This window comes from Nuphar pumila, chromosome 4, assembly GCF_984573655.1.
Source record: "Nuphar pumila chromosome 4, dmNupPumi1.hap1.1, whole genome shotgun sequence".
NCBI classification, from domain to species: Eukaryota; Viridiplantae; Streptophyta; class Magnoliopsida; order Nymphaeales; family Nymphaeaceae; genus Nuphar; species Nuphar pumila.
This window is the reverse complement of record NC_143252.1, coordinates 37,909,083-37,924,086: the sequence shown is the minus strand read 5'-3', so window position 1 is coordinate 37,924,086 and position 15,004 is coordinate 37,909,083. Positions and strand designations below refer to the sequence as shown.

The 15,004-nt window shown below is 40.4% G+C and overlaps 1 protein-coding gene across 1 annotated transcript; it reads left to right on the top strand.

The window, feature by feature from the left end:
- The first annotated feature begins 11,109 nt into the window (after positions 1-11,109).
- On the top strand, positions 11,110-14,735 carry LOC149840037 (3beta,22alpha-dihydroxysteroid 3-dehydrogenase-like). The gene is made up of 9 exons (XM_090004319.1): positions 11,110-11,309; positions 11,434-11,752; positions 11,946-12,095; positions 12,191-12,442; positions 13,349-13,435; positions 13,614-13,692; positions 13,975-14,081; positions 14,364-14,497; positions 14,600-14,735. Exons 1-9 carry the CDS (start codon positions 11,110-11,112, stop codon positions 14,700-14,702), a joined length of 1,431 nt encoding a protein of 476 aa, XP_089860445.1. The 3' UTR covers positions 14,703-14,735.
- Positions 14,736-15,004: the final 269 nt, after the last annotated feature.

The following is a 15,004-nucleotide window of genomic DNA, read 5'->3' as shown; positions in this document are numbered from 1 at the left end:
AAAGAGAAGAAGGAGAAGAGAAAAGAAGTAGAGAAGAAGGAAAGAGAGAAGCTACTTACGAATTTGGTTGGGGAAAGAAGGTGGCCGCTCCTTTGCCGCTGCATTGCCCATTGAGGAGAAATCCATTAGCGAGAGAAGGATTGAGAGAAGAGGAGAAAGAAAGAAGGGGGAAGAAGCAACTGGTGGAGAGGGGCTGAGAGAAGAGGGGCTAAGTTTGAGCAATGGAGGACCCCCTTCTCCTCCTCTTCGTGAGGCTTAAAAAGGGGAGTGTTAGGTTTGTTTTGCAAAATTTCCATAACCCCGCAGTTTCTTTAGAAATTCCACACAAATCTCCCTAAGAAAATTATTTACACTAATGTGTTGACTCCTACTTTATTTAACAAAACTAAGCTCTAACTCTTTCTAAAAACTTTTTCCTTTTTTATTTTTCCAACTTAACCTACTAAGTTAATTGCAAATGATAAACTTTGAAATGAATCGCAAAATAAACTCATTTTTCAAGCATTTTTCATATTTTATGCTTTTCATACGTTTTCTCAAAACTAACAATAAACTCACGATTTTGATGTGATTTCCTACTGAATCATGAATAGTTTAATATGAATTAAATGCTAAAATGTATGCATGATCAACTAGCGTCATAGATAAGAGATTCCCGCTTAAAGGATGATTCTAGATGGATTTGTTACCCATCGTGGTCAGCTCTTGTGTACTTTTATAGTGTACACATACAAAACATCTTATTTGTTGGAACTGCATGCATATCTCTCATTTGAGCAAGGACTCAAGCATCATATGAGAATGGACCCAACCCAACTTAACAAATCCCATATATTAAGGCATGAAATCTTCATACACTATACCATTCAAATCAATCTATTCTCTCTTTCTCTCTCTCTCTAAGAAAGACATGTTGGATTTTGGATCAGATTAGATCAAACTTGGATGTGATCCATATTGACATGGTCATATCAAGAGACATATATGGGTATGGTTCTTGGGTTTTGGAGGTTACAGGACAGTTATGGGGTCTCATAATTGTCCATTCATGCTCATTAGGGACCTCCACTAGTGCCCATTATGGGCCTCCCCTATATCTCCTTTTAAATAGGAGAGAGCCATAGTAGCTTGATAAGGACTACCATGAAGGCATACATGGTTGTTGAGTACCACATTCATGTGTGATCTCTCTCTCTCTGGGTTCAAGGGTCATGCTCACCTCTTGACATTATGGCTTGGACTCATTCAGGGTGTCAATTGGATAAGGGGAAGGCTAACCACCAAAGCGTCGTTTGGATTGTCCAAGTTTGCATCCGATAAGTGGTTTTTTCGTGATCTATTTTATGCTAACATTGGGTTATAGGTCCATCACGCTTCCGCTGCATGTACTGCAAACTTCCAACCACCAAAGTATATGGGATAATTGTCATCTGAGTCTTTTCATTATCATCCTCAGAACAGTCCTTTAGGCTCAATTTACCCCCTTTCACTATGGATGCCAATGCAGGAGAACAGTTCTCTATCTCATATCTTTTAAGAACCTTAAGAATATAGGATTTCTAAGAGAGGCTAAGGACACCCTTAATTTAATCACGACGAATCTCAATCTCAAGGATATATGTGACCTTACCCATGTCTTTCATGTTAAAATGAAAGAAAAAAAATCTTTTGTCTCATGTAGCATACTCAAATCATTAGTTGCAAGAAGAATATCAACATATAAAACCATAATTATGAACTCACTCCCACTAGCTATAAGGCATATGCACTGATCAACAATATTTTTAGTAAATTCAAAGTTCAAAATCACCTGATTGAACTTTTTATACCACTGACGTGAGGCTTTTTTAGGTTCATAGACTGATTTCTTCAATTTGCAAACTAAATTATTCGAGTCATCCATTCTAAAACCATGAGGTTGTATTTTGGGAAGAGTATTCTTGAACCCATTGGTGGGTCTGGGTGGATCAGATCTACACCTGACCTAGCGGGATTCGATCAAAACCCGAACCCATTTGATGGATCAAGTTTGTGCTTGATCGATGGGATCTGGTTCGAGACCCAGACCAGTTATGGGTTTCAGGTGGACTGGATCCAAGACTGAGTAGATCAGACCAGATCCATGACCTAGATCCCCAGGCCCATTATGGGTTCTGGGTGGAACGGGTCTAAGTTTGACCATGTCGAATTTGATCCAGGACCCAAACCTGTTGTGGGCTCCAGATGGATCGGGTCTAAGTCCAGACAGGTCAGACCCAGACCTAGACCCGTTGTGGGTTCTGAGTGGAGTGGGTCTATTGTCAGACCCTATCCAAGATCCAAACTCATTGGGGTTTTGAGTGGAACAAACCCGGTCCAGGATTCATTATTGTTCCTGGGTGGATCTAAAATCAAACCATTTAACCCATAAAAAACATAACCAGTTCAGGAACCGATACAGTCCTTCTGGGATCAATTCAGGGGTTCCTGAGACCGGTTTTGTGGTTTCTAGAACTAGTTTAGACATTCTAAAACCGATTTAAGCATCTTGAAAATCAGTTTAGTAGTTTTCGAGACTGGTTCATGTATTTTTTGACTGATTTTGGCTTTTTAGGGATCGATTTGGTCCTTCTAGGATCAATTTAATGGTTTATGAGACCGATTTAGGCCTTCTGTGACTAGTTCAGGGGGTTTCTTGACTGTTTCAGTAGTTTTCTAGATTGATTCTAGATTTTTGTGACCGGTTTAGGATCTTTAACGATCTCTTTAGGTCATTTTAAGACCTCAATCCTGAATATGACTCGTAAATGCATATCTTTGTCATTGATCTTGTACTTTTTGATAACTTTAACATGATATAAGGTGTGTTTTATGTTATTTTTTGAGTTATCCATGATTATTTAAGCATGAAATTATGAATGTATGCACTTTATTTCTGTGATGATATGTTTTACATAAACTTACAGTAAAAGATTTTAATCAATTCACTTTTGTATCTAAGTTTTGTTGATTGAGGATTTTTTGGACCGTGTTGACATTGAAATTTGTTATTAAGATTGTGTGTGACTTTATGAAACAATTATTCTACCCAAATGTAGGTCATTGTGTTCCAAATTTACACAGGGTATAATAGTAGATATGCATACCAGCCCATGAAGCATGTTCGTACCCAAAGGTACAGTGTTAAATTGCCTTTGGTTACATGATCTGCTAGTTTCATCAATTAAAGTCAATTTCTTGATAATTGAGAAAGCGAAACAACTCATGGTATTATTGTTTTCACCAAAGTGAAACGATAATGACTCTATTATGCTTGCCTTAAAAAGGATGAATAATAAACGGACTCACATTTGCCTTTTCGATATAAATCTCATATAGAGTGATCAATCTTTTAGTCATACAGAGAATATCACAACCGAATAGAAGGTAGACGTCTATGAGAAGTGGGAGCGCTTAGAAGGTTGTTTATGAGAAGTGGGAGTGCTCAAATAATCTTAGCCTATTGCTTTTGCAATCGTGAGTACCTAAGAATATTCAAGGTGTCATCTCTCATTGTAGGACAATAAAAAAAATGTGAAAGTCATTGTGACATAAATTATTGATTTAAATAAGATTTCATCTTAAGTCATATGGATTAGAAGCTTCATTATGGGTCTTGGTATAACGAACTCTATTAGAAGGCCACTAAAGATCTTATGTGATAATAAAGTTGTCGTGTCCTTCTTGAACAACAACAAGAGCTTCACCTCATGTCGACACATAGAGTTAAAGTATTTTATTGTTAAAGAAAAGACTGAGAATCATTTAGTATGTATTAATACAACCAGTATAAAGAAAATGATCGTGGATCCCCTTACAAAAGGGTTATCATCGAGATTATATTCTCAACATGCAATGGGGATGAGTCTGTTTGATTTCTTTTGATGTATGACAATACATTATGATTATTTATGATCATATTTATGAAACTAAATTGTTTCTCTATGATTTTGTGCATTATTGATTCTATATAAAGTATGTTTAATTTGGATAGAGATAATAGTAGAATAACAATATTAAAAGAACAAATAGAATGTGTGAGAGAGACCAACCCATTTATAAAGGTATTCTTAACACGCTAAACATTGAAAATGAATAATACTATAGTACATAGAAATATGACATCTCATATAAAGGTGTTCATCTTTATGACTCGTATGGTTTGATTCTTGTGATACAGGATAACATGTAAAACCACATGGAAATTAAATTGAAATAGCAATAAAGAACCTCGATTATGTGTTTTTCCATGTCAATGGGTCAAGTGAGAGAATGTTGGAAGTTTGATCGGATTAGATCTAATTTGAATTGGATTGGATCCAATTTGGATGTGATCTATATTGACATTGACATGGACACATCAAGGGATCTATATGGGTGTAGTTCTTGGGTTTTGAATGTTACATGACAGTTACGAGGTCTCATAACTATCCATTCATGCTCTTTAAAGACCTCTACTAGTGCTCATTATGAACACATTATATGGACCCATTATGAGCCTCCTCTAGATCTCCTTATAAATAGGAGAGATCCATGGTAACTTGATGAGGACTACCATGAGGGCATACGTGGTTGTTGAGTGTCATATTCGTGTGTGATATCTCTCTGGGTTTAAGGGTGTTGCTCACCTCTCGACATTCTAACCTAAGCTCATTGAGAGCATCGAGTGACTTAGAAGAATGCGGACCACCCACATCCATCGAAGCGTCGTTCGAATCGTCCAAGGCCACATCCAGTAAGTAGGTCTTCCATGATGCATTTTATACTTACAAGACCAAGTTGGCCAATAAATAATCACAAAATTGAAAGGTTTTCCTGTGGGAAGTTTCTTACATGTCCTTTGCTGAAGGAAGGGGGCGTGTGGACAAATGAAAATGTGCTACGCTGCCTCACTCACCACGTGCATGCCAAAGCAACTCCCGATTCCTCTCAATATACAAACGCAACTTTGTTATATGTATAAGCAGCTGTCTGTGCTTCCTTTTTAGTGCCTGATCACTAACTCATGTTATTAATCCCTAATTGGAGTTAATCTCGACCTTCTATTGTTCTGCCTCATAAATAAATTATTAGATGTTGAAAATTGAAACATTTATTGTTTTTTGTTTTTTCTTTATTGAGTGTGTAAAAGCGAACATTTATCACTTTCATAACGAATAATCTCAAACTGAAGAGCGAATGGAATCCAAGCTGGTATATACAATCCAAAGTTTGGATAAAAGGAAAGCCCCTTGAGTAGGGGGGCGTTTCAACTAGTTATTTTGTTAAATTTCTAACGCAAATACAATTTATGAAAGTACATAAACAAAACAGAAAAATGAATCTAAAACAAATATGAAAATTAATTCCAAGTAAATATGGTAAGATAATTATCAACAACTTCAATCCACAATGGTTTTGATCTAAAATAGGGAATTGATCAAAAGAAACAGGCTCTAGTCTCCTTATGTAAGAAGCGACAACTAATGAGGACTTGGAAAGGTTAGGGAATCATCAATTAGCCCTCTAAAGTAGCCCCAACTCTTTGCTTAAAAACAAGGGATGTAGAACTGGATGCAGTCACTTTTGTTCGATTGCTTGTAATTTACCTAAATTCAAACGAAGGCACATGTTTTCCAGAACCCCATGTGCCTCCCTTCATTCCATAATACACTTAGCTATTTTAATTAAACCTTTTTAAACAGAAAGAGCCGTGCCCCACCAAGATAAGAAGGGGATCTCTCATCCTATTCTTCAAACCTAGCTATGAGCACTTTGATTTTTTTTTTACATAGAGAAACCACCCTGGATCAGAGACCTAGCCGCGCTGGTTCTGCCTGCCGTACTTACGATCACTGTCCCGGCAGTGTAATCGGACCTGCAGGCACAAGGTAACCTCTACCTCTCTCAAGGCTAAGGATGCAAACCAGCTGGGACATGCTAGGTCCGACCATTTAACAGCTGGTAAAATGGCCTAACAGTGGAACCTTGCTCCAAACAATTAATAGGCAACCTTCTGCAGCCTACTATAAGCCTGATTTAGATAAAGCGAGTTAGGGACTCAAAACAGGTTGATTATGGGGTTTACGTATCCTCTCATATATGATGTAAGGATCTGTAGCACTGGATCCACTGAAAAATGTGAAAGATCTTTCGAAATTCAAGTACAGCTATACTAATATCATGTTTGTTCAGAATCTGACCCAGCCCATTTGTAGTATATACTATATACTGTCTGTCGGGAACCAATATTTTGGGCTGGATCCGGGCCAGAGCACTGACCGTTTACATTACGTTGTGACTTTTATGGGGTACTGTTTGGACAAGGGGAGTCGACACATCCCATAAAAATTAGGTAATTTTAATGCAATGATTTCCTATGGTCAAAATGGCAAGATCCTAGCTTATTATCCACAATGTAATATTCCAGTTTAACATCTTTAGCTCTTTACCTGGATTTTTTTCCTTTCTTTTTTTATTTTTTACCCAGGATATAGAAAAATGCTAGCAAATTAAGGATTGTTTAACCCTACTTTTATTGATGGTGGATTAGGTGCAATGTGATTGCACACTTTTAGCATGCCGCTGCACCTGACCACACCCATCATCTTGGAGATACAGCCTGTCAGCTGTGGGGCCCAAACAGTAGATGGTGGGTGATCAGGTGCAGCAGCACACCAAAGTGTGCAATCACATTTCACCTGGTCTTGATTCCTCCAATCACACGCTTCTGTGAACCAATTTTTTTTTTTTTTTAAAGGCAAGTTGTGGTTAGGCACAACCCTTACCAAAACAACAGCCACGCCATGTGGCTGAAGGATTCGATCCTGGTCCAAATCTGTGTTGGACCTTTCTAAGACCAGACCCGGCTGACTTGGCAGAATATAAATTGCTTTGACGGTTGACTGGGCTGGACTCCATAGCATTGAGCTTTTACTGACCAAAATTCACCCGAGTTTTTCAAACTGCAGTGTGATGTTGCAGTTTAAAGTGTGCAGCATTGGAGTTCGCACCACAACACGTCTGACCGCGCTGAGTTAAAGAGGACAATATCCTAAAAGAAACCCAAAGAAGACAAAAAGGAAAAGCAACCAGCATGACTAACAGTAGCGGATTAATCAACGGTCAAAGGAAAGTTAGCACACTATCTTATCTTACATTATGTCTGCCCCTTTTAACTATATATCTTTTCCATGCCTATGCTTATGCTCAACTTTGTTTATACTCAGTATAAACGTCCCCTAGTGTAGGAATGTTTCAAGTTGGTTGTTGATTGTACTTGAATAAGTTCATATTGGATTAGGACTTATCTTGCTATATAAAAAAAAAGTCTATTTTGAACTGTGTTTTAAAATCTCATGTAATATAGAAAATAAAAACCATAATAGCTTTTTTTGATAGATAAAGTGTCTATCTTTAATAATTAAAAATATAGTGTGATATCTTGAAAAAGATGGAGAGGTAGTTCTTGGCTTAAGATATGAAGGAAAAGTGAAGATATTTATTTTTTGATGGAGATCATGATTTTTGTTTTCTTGAGTGGTTCTCCTATACTTGAAGTTTCTCTTGGATTTTGAGAGAAGTGTAAAAGAGAATGTAATAGCTTCTTCTTACTGACAGTGAGAAAAAATTGAATTGCAAGCATCGATCCTCTTAATGGGTCAAATGTCAAGTGTAGTTGTTCCAATTTGTGACTTTATTTATTTTTTCTTGTATTAATGATTGATTATATTAATAAAGACTCGATACTTTTGTCGTGAATGTAGGCAGTTTTGCCAAACCACGTAAAACCTTTTTGTTTTTTAGTTATTTACTTCTTTATTATTTTTATTGTGATTGGCTGCATTCCTTAATCACATTAATATCATATTTGACCCAGTGTGATCCTGAAATCACAACATGATACATTATATAGCTCGTGGAGGTATGTCTAACCTGATGTAAATCTAACCTTAGATTTACAAGATTATCTAACCAACTATGAAATTCTCTAAAAAAAAATTTAAAATGAAAAAAATTAAAAATTAATAGAAATTTAAAGAAAAAAAATAAAGATTTCATATTTCACTCAAATCACAAAGATCTTTCATCTATAAATAGATGAGTTTTTTTTATTCTAAATAAGTAAATTACCTAATCTAATAACCTTCTAAAAAGATAACACTTCTATGATCCAATATCAAAATACAAAGATATAAAATCTTAACTGTATTCAAATAAATCTTTAAGGTCTTCTTCTACTTTGTTCCTCAATCGGGCTTGCCTGTCTAAAAAAATATATAAAAGTGATGATTGATAGAACCATGTAGAGAGAGAGAGAGAGGAGAGGGTGGTGTATGTTCCCTCCGGATGATTCACTGAATCTCACGTCTGTGTTCGGGGCTTTGAATGAGCACCACGTATACAAGCACATGGGGCTCGTATTCCCGTGTATGTTGACATCACTAAGCATTGGAATCTGGTGTGGTTGCAAAGACTTCAGTACCCTTTCTTGCTATTCTTCTCATAAAGTGATGGTTTGAGAAAATGACAAAAATGCTCTTCATTCAAAAAAGAAAAAACAAACAGTTCAAAAAAAGGACAAACATGTCCTCCATCCAGAAAGTCGAGGATGATGTTGACTCTTCAAAGTCTTCTTCTTCTTTTTCCGTAAAACATTATAAAACCCCCTCTCTCTCTAGAGAAGAAATCAAGGGAGACAAAGAGTTCTCCCTAGAGAAGGCCATGAACATCAACCCTCTCACTCTCTCTCCCTTCTCTCTCTACTTTTGTGCACATCCAACAAACGATACTATATTGCTCCATCAAACACCGACTGACCTGCACACTGACTGTAGCATCGTTCAACTTGATGAGTTGTAGAGATTGATTCATAGTTTTTGCCCTTATAGGAGGAGGGTTTGGGGGCTCCTCCCAACGTGGATAACATCGTTCAACTTGATTCGTTGTAGAGCCTGATTCAGAGTTTTGCCCTTACAGGAGAAGGGTTTGGGGGCTCCTCCCAGCGTGGGTAATATCATTCAACTTGATGAGTTGTGGAGCCTGATTTAGAGTTTTTGCCCTTACAGGAGGGGGGTGCGGGGGCTCCCCCCCGACGCGGATCCAGGGGGGCTCGGAGGGCAAAAAAAATAAACTAACCAATTTTTTTGAGGCCTTCCAACAGCGATTTGTAGTGTTATCGGGCTTTCCTACAACGATTTGTAGTGTTTTTGGGTCTCCAACGAGCCCGCAAATTGCTATAGCGATTTATAGTGTTTTTGGATCTCACTATAGCGATTTGTAGTGTTTTCCGCAAATCGCTATAACGATTTATAGTGTTTTTGAATCTCACTATAGCGATTTGTAGTATCTTCCGCAAATCACTATAGCGATTTGTAGTGTTATTCAGTAAGCAAATCGCTGTAAATCGCTACCCGAATTAGGACCAACTTGTCAGGGTCATATCTCCATAACCAGAGGTCATATTCCAAATCCGTAAAAAGTGGTGTCTTCGTTATTGAGTCTAGTTTATTTTTGTAAATTTTCAGTGATTTATATTGTCATTTCATTCCCCATTTTAACTAAAAACCAGACCCCTATTATTCTGTGTTATTTGAGTTGCACAACACCATTCTCGCTTGGCATCCACATCTTGATTCTGGCATGCTCCTTGCTGAATTTTCCATTGATTTCTTCCAACCTTGCTTGGAACAAAAATATGTCTTTCTCACCACGATACCCTGTGCATTTTTTGACCATAACACCCGGGACCCATGCCGGGGGAGCCCCCGGACCCCCCTCCTGTAAGGGCAAAAACTCTAAATCAGGTTCCACAACGAATCAAGTTGAACGATGCTACCCATGCTGTGAGGAACCCTCAAACCCTCCTCCTATAAGGGCAAAAACTCTAAATCAAGCTCCACAACGAATCAAGTTGAACGATGTTATCCACGCTGGGAGGAGCCCTCAAGCCCTCCTCCTATAAGGGCAAAAACTCTGAATCAGACTCCACAACTCATCAAGTTGAATGATGCTACCCACGCTGAGAGGAGCCCTCAGACCCCCCTTCTGTAAGGGTAAAAACTCTGAATCAGACTCCACAACTCTTCAAGTTGAATGATGCTACCCACGCTGGGAGGAGCCCTCAGACCCCCCTTTCTGTAAGGGTAAAAACTCTAAATCAGACTCCACAACTCTTCAAGTTGAATGATGCTACCCACGTTGGGAGAAGCTCCCAGACCCCTCTCTTGTAAGTGTAAAAACTTTGAATCAGGATCTACAACTCATTTAGTTGAATGATGCTACCTACGCTGGGATGAGCCCCCAAACCCTCCTCCTGTAAGGGTAAAAACTCTGAATCAGGCTCCACAACAGTCAATGTACAGGTCAGTCGGTGCTTGATGGAGCAATGTATGATCTTTTGCTGGATGTGCACAGAAGCAGAAAGAGAAGAGAGAGAGAGTGAGAGGGTTGATGTTTATGGCCTCCTCCAGGAGAGATTTCTTTCTCGGATAATCCTGCAGTGCAGAGACTGGGTCTTAAATAATCATCTTCAGGGCACTTAAGTCTTTACAACCACTCCTTTTCAAGAATCGTCATTTTTTTTGCACCAATGGAGGAGAGGGTACTTAAGTCTTTGCAATCGCATTAAACTCCAACGCTAATTAATGCTGACAAATATGGGGATACGAGATACACATGCTTACATACGTGGTGCTCTTTAGGACCCCCAACATGAGATGTAGCTAACTCCCCTGTTCGGGGGGGGGGAGGAACATATAATCTGGTTCGGAGAGAGAGCATGCTTATAAGAGTGGATGCAGCGTGCAAAAACTTAATAACATCACCAGTATAAAATGGACGGCTAAGATTGCTACAAGTCAGGAAGTTTTTGATAGGTTTTAGAAGTCGTTCATCTTGAGAATGAACGACATCCAAGGTGGCTGTCCAGGGTTGTTGGACCTGATCTGCTGTAGTAGAGAATAGATAAACCCGATTCCTTGCTCGTGCGAATACGGAAATTCAAGATTGTGTTTCTCTCGTGGTCTCGTGCAACATATATTTGGTAGAGAGAATCTTTTGCAACTATAAATAGCCAACCAAGGAGGAAAGGAAGAGAAGGTAGTAACAGCAATGGCCGATCTCTTCTTCGTTTTCTTCCTTTCCTTCTCCCTCTATCTTCTCTTTCTGCACGTAAGCAAGAGGATCAGGTGCGGGAAGGACGGCATTCCTCCCGGCAGTCTCGGCCTTCCTCTGTTCGGAGAGACCCTGAAGCTCATCTCTGCTTACAAGACCAGCAACCCTGAACCTTTCATCGACCAAAGAAGAGCTCGGTGAGTCTATTTGCTTCACAGTTCCTTGTTGTTTTCCATATATTTTCCTTGTTGGTTGTTGTTGTTGTTGAAAAACTCATCTCTCTCTCTCTCTTTCTGGATGTTGCGATGTTGGGGAGGGAAGGTACGGGAAGTTGTTCACGACTCATGTCTTTGGGGAGACGACCATCTTCTCGACGGATGCAGAGGTGAACCGCTTCATCCTTCAGAACGAAGGGAAGCTGTTCGTGGGCGACTACCCGAGCTCGATCTCGAACCTGCTTGGGAAGCACTCTCTGGTGCTGATGAAGGGGAGCCTCCACAAGAGGATGCATTCCCTCACCATGAGCTTCGCCAATTCCTCCATCATCAAGGACCACCTTTTCGTCCACATCGAGAGCCTCGTCCGCCACAACCTCGACTCTTGGGGAGACCGCGTCCTCCTCCAGGACGAGACCAAGAAGGTGCTCTGCTCGATCCTAGTTCTTTTCTCTCTTCCCCGATTCCTCTTTGGCCGTGCGTCATTATCAGTTGGTTTGGTTCCGTAAATTCAATTAGGCTACACGTTTTTCTTCTTTCTGTATTGTTTCTTGGGATATATAAAACCTTGAATATACACTCTTTAACACAGAGAAAAAATAAAAACGTCGAATGCAGATCACCTTCGATGTTGCGGTGAAGCAGCTGATGGGTTTCGACCCTGGGGAATGGACGGAAAAACTGAGGAAGGAATATTTGCAATTGATCGAAGGATTCTTCTCTCTCCCCGTCCCTCTGTTCTTCACCACCTACGCCAGAGCTCTCAAGGTTTCTTCTGTTCTGTCCTCCCGTACGTCTCTCTTGAGAAGGAACAATCGATTGGTTGTTGGATAACTGAGGGTGGGTTTTGATTTTTCATGCAGGCGAGATCGAGAGTTGCAGATGCTTTGAGAGCAACGGTGAATGAGAGGATACGAGCGTGGAGAAAAGAAGAAGGGGAGGAGAGGAGGAGGAACGATATGATGGAAGCACTCTTACATGAGGGTCTATCGACAGAGGAGATAGTGGACTTCCTTTTGGCGCTTCTGGTTGCAGGCTACGAGACAACGTCCACGATTATGACTCTGGCAGTCAAATTCCTCACTCACAATCCCCGGGCCTTGGCAAAACTCCAGGTCAGGATTCTCTGTTTCTTTTCTTCTTCTTCTTTTTTTTTTTTTCTGGAGCTTAAAGCCTGTTGGTTCTTATATGCGGAAAAAGAAAAGAAAAAGGGAAAAGCGTCTCGCCACCCTTTTGGTTTCGCCTAATCTTGCATTGAAGCTCCTTCCAACTCTTTTTGGAAGTTAACATGATTTTTTTTTTCATGGGGAACGGGAAATCCATTCTCGGAATCAGACACATAGTCGCGCTGGTTAAGCCTGCCATACTTAAGGTCGCTGTCCCGACTGTGTAAACCCGTGGTGCACCATGACCCCAGAAAGAGCGTGCGGCTTCGGCTGGGCAAGGACTTAATAATGTAAGAGGACTAAGCTTATGAGAATAGAACCTGACCGCCCATCAAATGGCCAAGGCCCCCCGGCCACCACTGCGGCAAAGCCCTTGGGGACAGGAAGTAGACGTGATTGGACCAACTATTTGGAATTTGGGGGATTGGTCTCTCGAGAAGCCAACGGATAAACGTTAGATCCTCTGACCTACGCACATGGTGCCCTCCTTCTCCGCCTTCTCTATTTTTTCAAAAATTATTAGCCTTTTCATTTTTTCTGGATTTATAACCCGAAGAAACCTCACCGGACACAAAGACTTGGTCATGCTGGCTCAGCCTGCCATACCTATGGTCGTCATGCCAGCAGCGTAAAACTCCGAGGCTAAGACCCCTGCCCCCGGGGCCTATGCTAATGGCTTGCGCAGAGGGGCTACACCCATAAAAATTGAACCTTGACTGCCCGTCTAGCAGCCAAGGCCCCCACCGCACTACGGCAACCCCCTTGGGGCACCAGCCTTTTCATTTACAAGAATTTTTTGGTTTTTTCTTTAACTTTTTCGAATATGATTCTGAGGAGCTTTTATGTTAATCACAGGAAGAGCACGAGGAAATAAGGAGAAGGAAAAGAGAGTGTGAGGCGTTAGAGTGGAGCGATTACAAGTCCATGACTTTCACGCAGTGCGTAAGTCTCTTTCAAATTCTCATAAACGATGGATGCCATCGTCATGGCCGATCTGAAAATAATGAAATGGAAAGATAACCATTGATTGAATTTCGTCGTTTTCGTTTTTAATTCAAACAATCACCTCTCTTCCCTTTACTTCTTTGTTATATTTATGATTGGTTACTAAAAAAAACAGGTAATCAACGAGACTCTGCGGGTAGCAAACATCATTGGCGGTGTTTTCCGACGAGCCGTCTGCGATGTTCACGTCAAAGGTAAAGTTTTTCTTCTTTGATTGCACGAAAACAAAATAAATGTCAAAAAGGTAACGATTCTCAAGTAAAAGCGAGGCATGTAACGTCGCTCGATCGTTCGTACGCATCTTCACGGATGATAAGAAAAATTCTAATCTCATCAAATTTTGTCGCGTGTGGGGGTGAAGGGGCTCACCTTTGGTGTCGGCCCGTGACCGCAATGAAATAGTAGCGCTTGGTTGGAGATGGTTCTCAATTAATAAAACGTGGTTATGTTGTTGTTGGGGGTTTGAGTTCATGCAGGCCACACCATACCGAAAGGCTGGAAGGTCTTCGCTTCGTTTCGGGCCGTCCATCTCGACCAGCAGCTCTACAAAGATGCCCGGACCTTCAACCCTGGGAGGTGGCAGGTCCGTACGCCTACGTCCCTTGCCTTTATTCTAATTTGGTCCTATTCTACTCCAACAGCACCATAAAAGCACGTACGCACATAGACACGTGCTACCTCAAGCATCCACATCATTTTCTCTCTCTCTCTCTCTCTCTCTCTCTCTCTCTCTCTCTTTGTGGGAGCATTTTTCCTTCATTGATTATCTGTTTCATCATCTTTCTTTTGAACGTGTTCCGAAGTAAGGAAAAACTAATTGAAACGCCTTCCTTCCGTGGTGATGTTGATGGCATTTAATTATCAGAGCAATATTAACAGCGGTGGCTACCCAGCAAGCATCTTCACCCCTTTCGGTGGAGGACCCCGCCTCTGCCCTGGATACGAGCTCGCCAGAGTCGAGATCTCCGTCTTCCTTCATCACCTCGTTTCCACCTTCAGGTTGGTATCTCCTTACCCGCCTCATGATTTTGGTTTGTCAAAGCGGGTTTTCTATCAGAGAATCAATAGTCTTAACCAGGAAGTTATACGTATGACATGCAGTTGGGAGGAGGCCGAGGAAGACAAGCTGATTTTTTTCCCAACTACAAGAACTCTAAAGCGTTATCCCATCAAGGTCGTAAGGAGGAATTCCGACAGGAGATGACTTGCAATCGATCCGATAAGAAATTAAGGAGAGAGAGAGAGAGAGAGAGAGAGAGAGAGAGAGAGAGAGAGAGAGAGAGAGAATTGCTGCTTGTAGTTAGCTCTGCACATGAAATCTGATAATAATGATAAAATGAAATATATATTAATATAAAAGTGTATATTCCTCTTCTAAATCTTGGAGAATAAATAATCTTGTACTTTCCTTCTCCTTTGGCAGCCTTTTATTTTTCGAGCCCTCAACCACACAACATGCAGTAATACGTTAAACGCTAATTGGTTATCATGGTCATCATATAACTC

Excerpts from the sequence above, each read along its gene's own strand:
- LOC149840037 (XM_090004319.1), top strand. The coding sequence starts at position 11,110 with ATGGCCGATCTCTTCTTCGTTTTCTTCCTTTCCTTCTCCCTCTATCTT. Across the intron at positions 11,753-11,945 it reads TCCAGGACGAGACCAAGAAG|ATCACCTTCGATGTTGCGGT; the intron begins GTGCTCTGCTCG and ends CGTCGAATGCAG. Across the intron at positions 12,096-12,190 it reads CCTACGCCAGAGCTCTCAAG|GCGAGATCGAGAGTTGCAGA; the intron begins GTTTCTTCTGTT and ends TTTTTCATGCAG.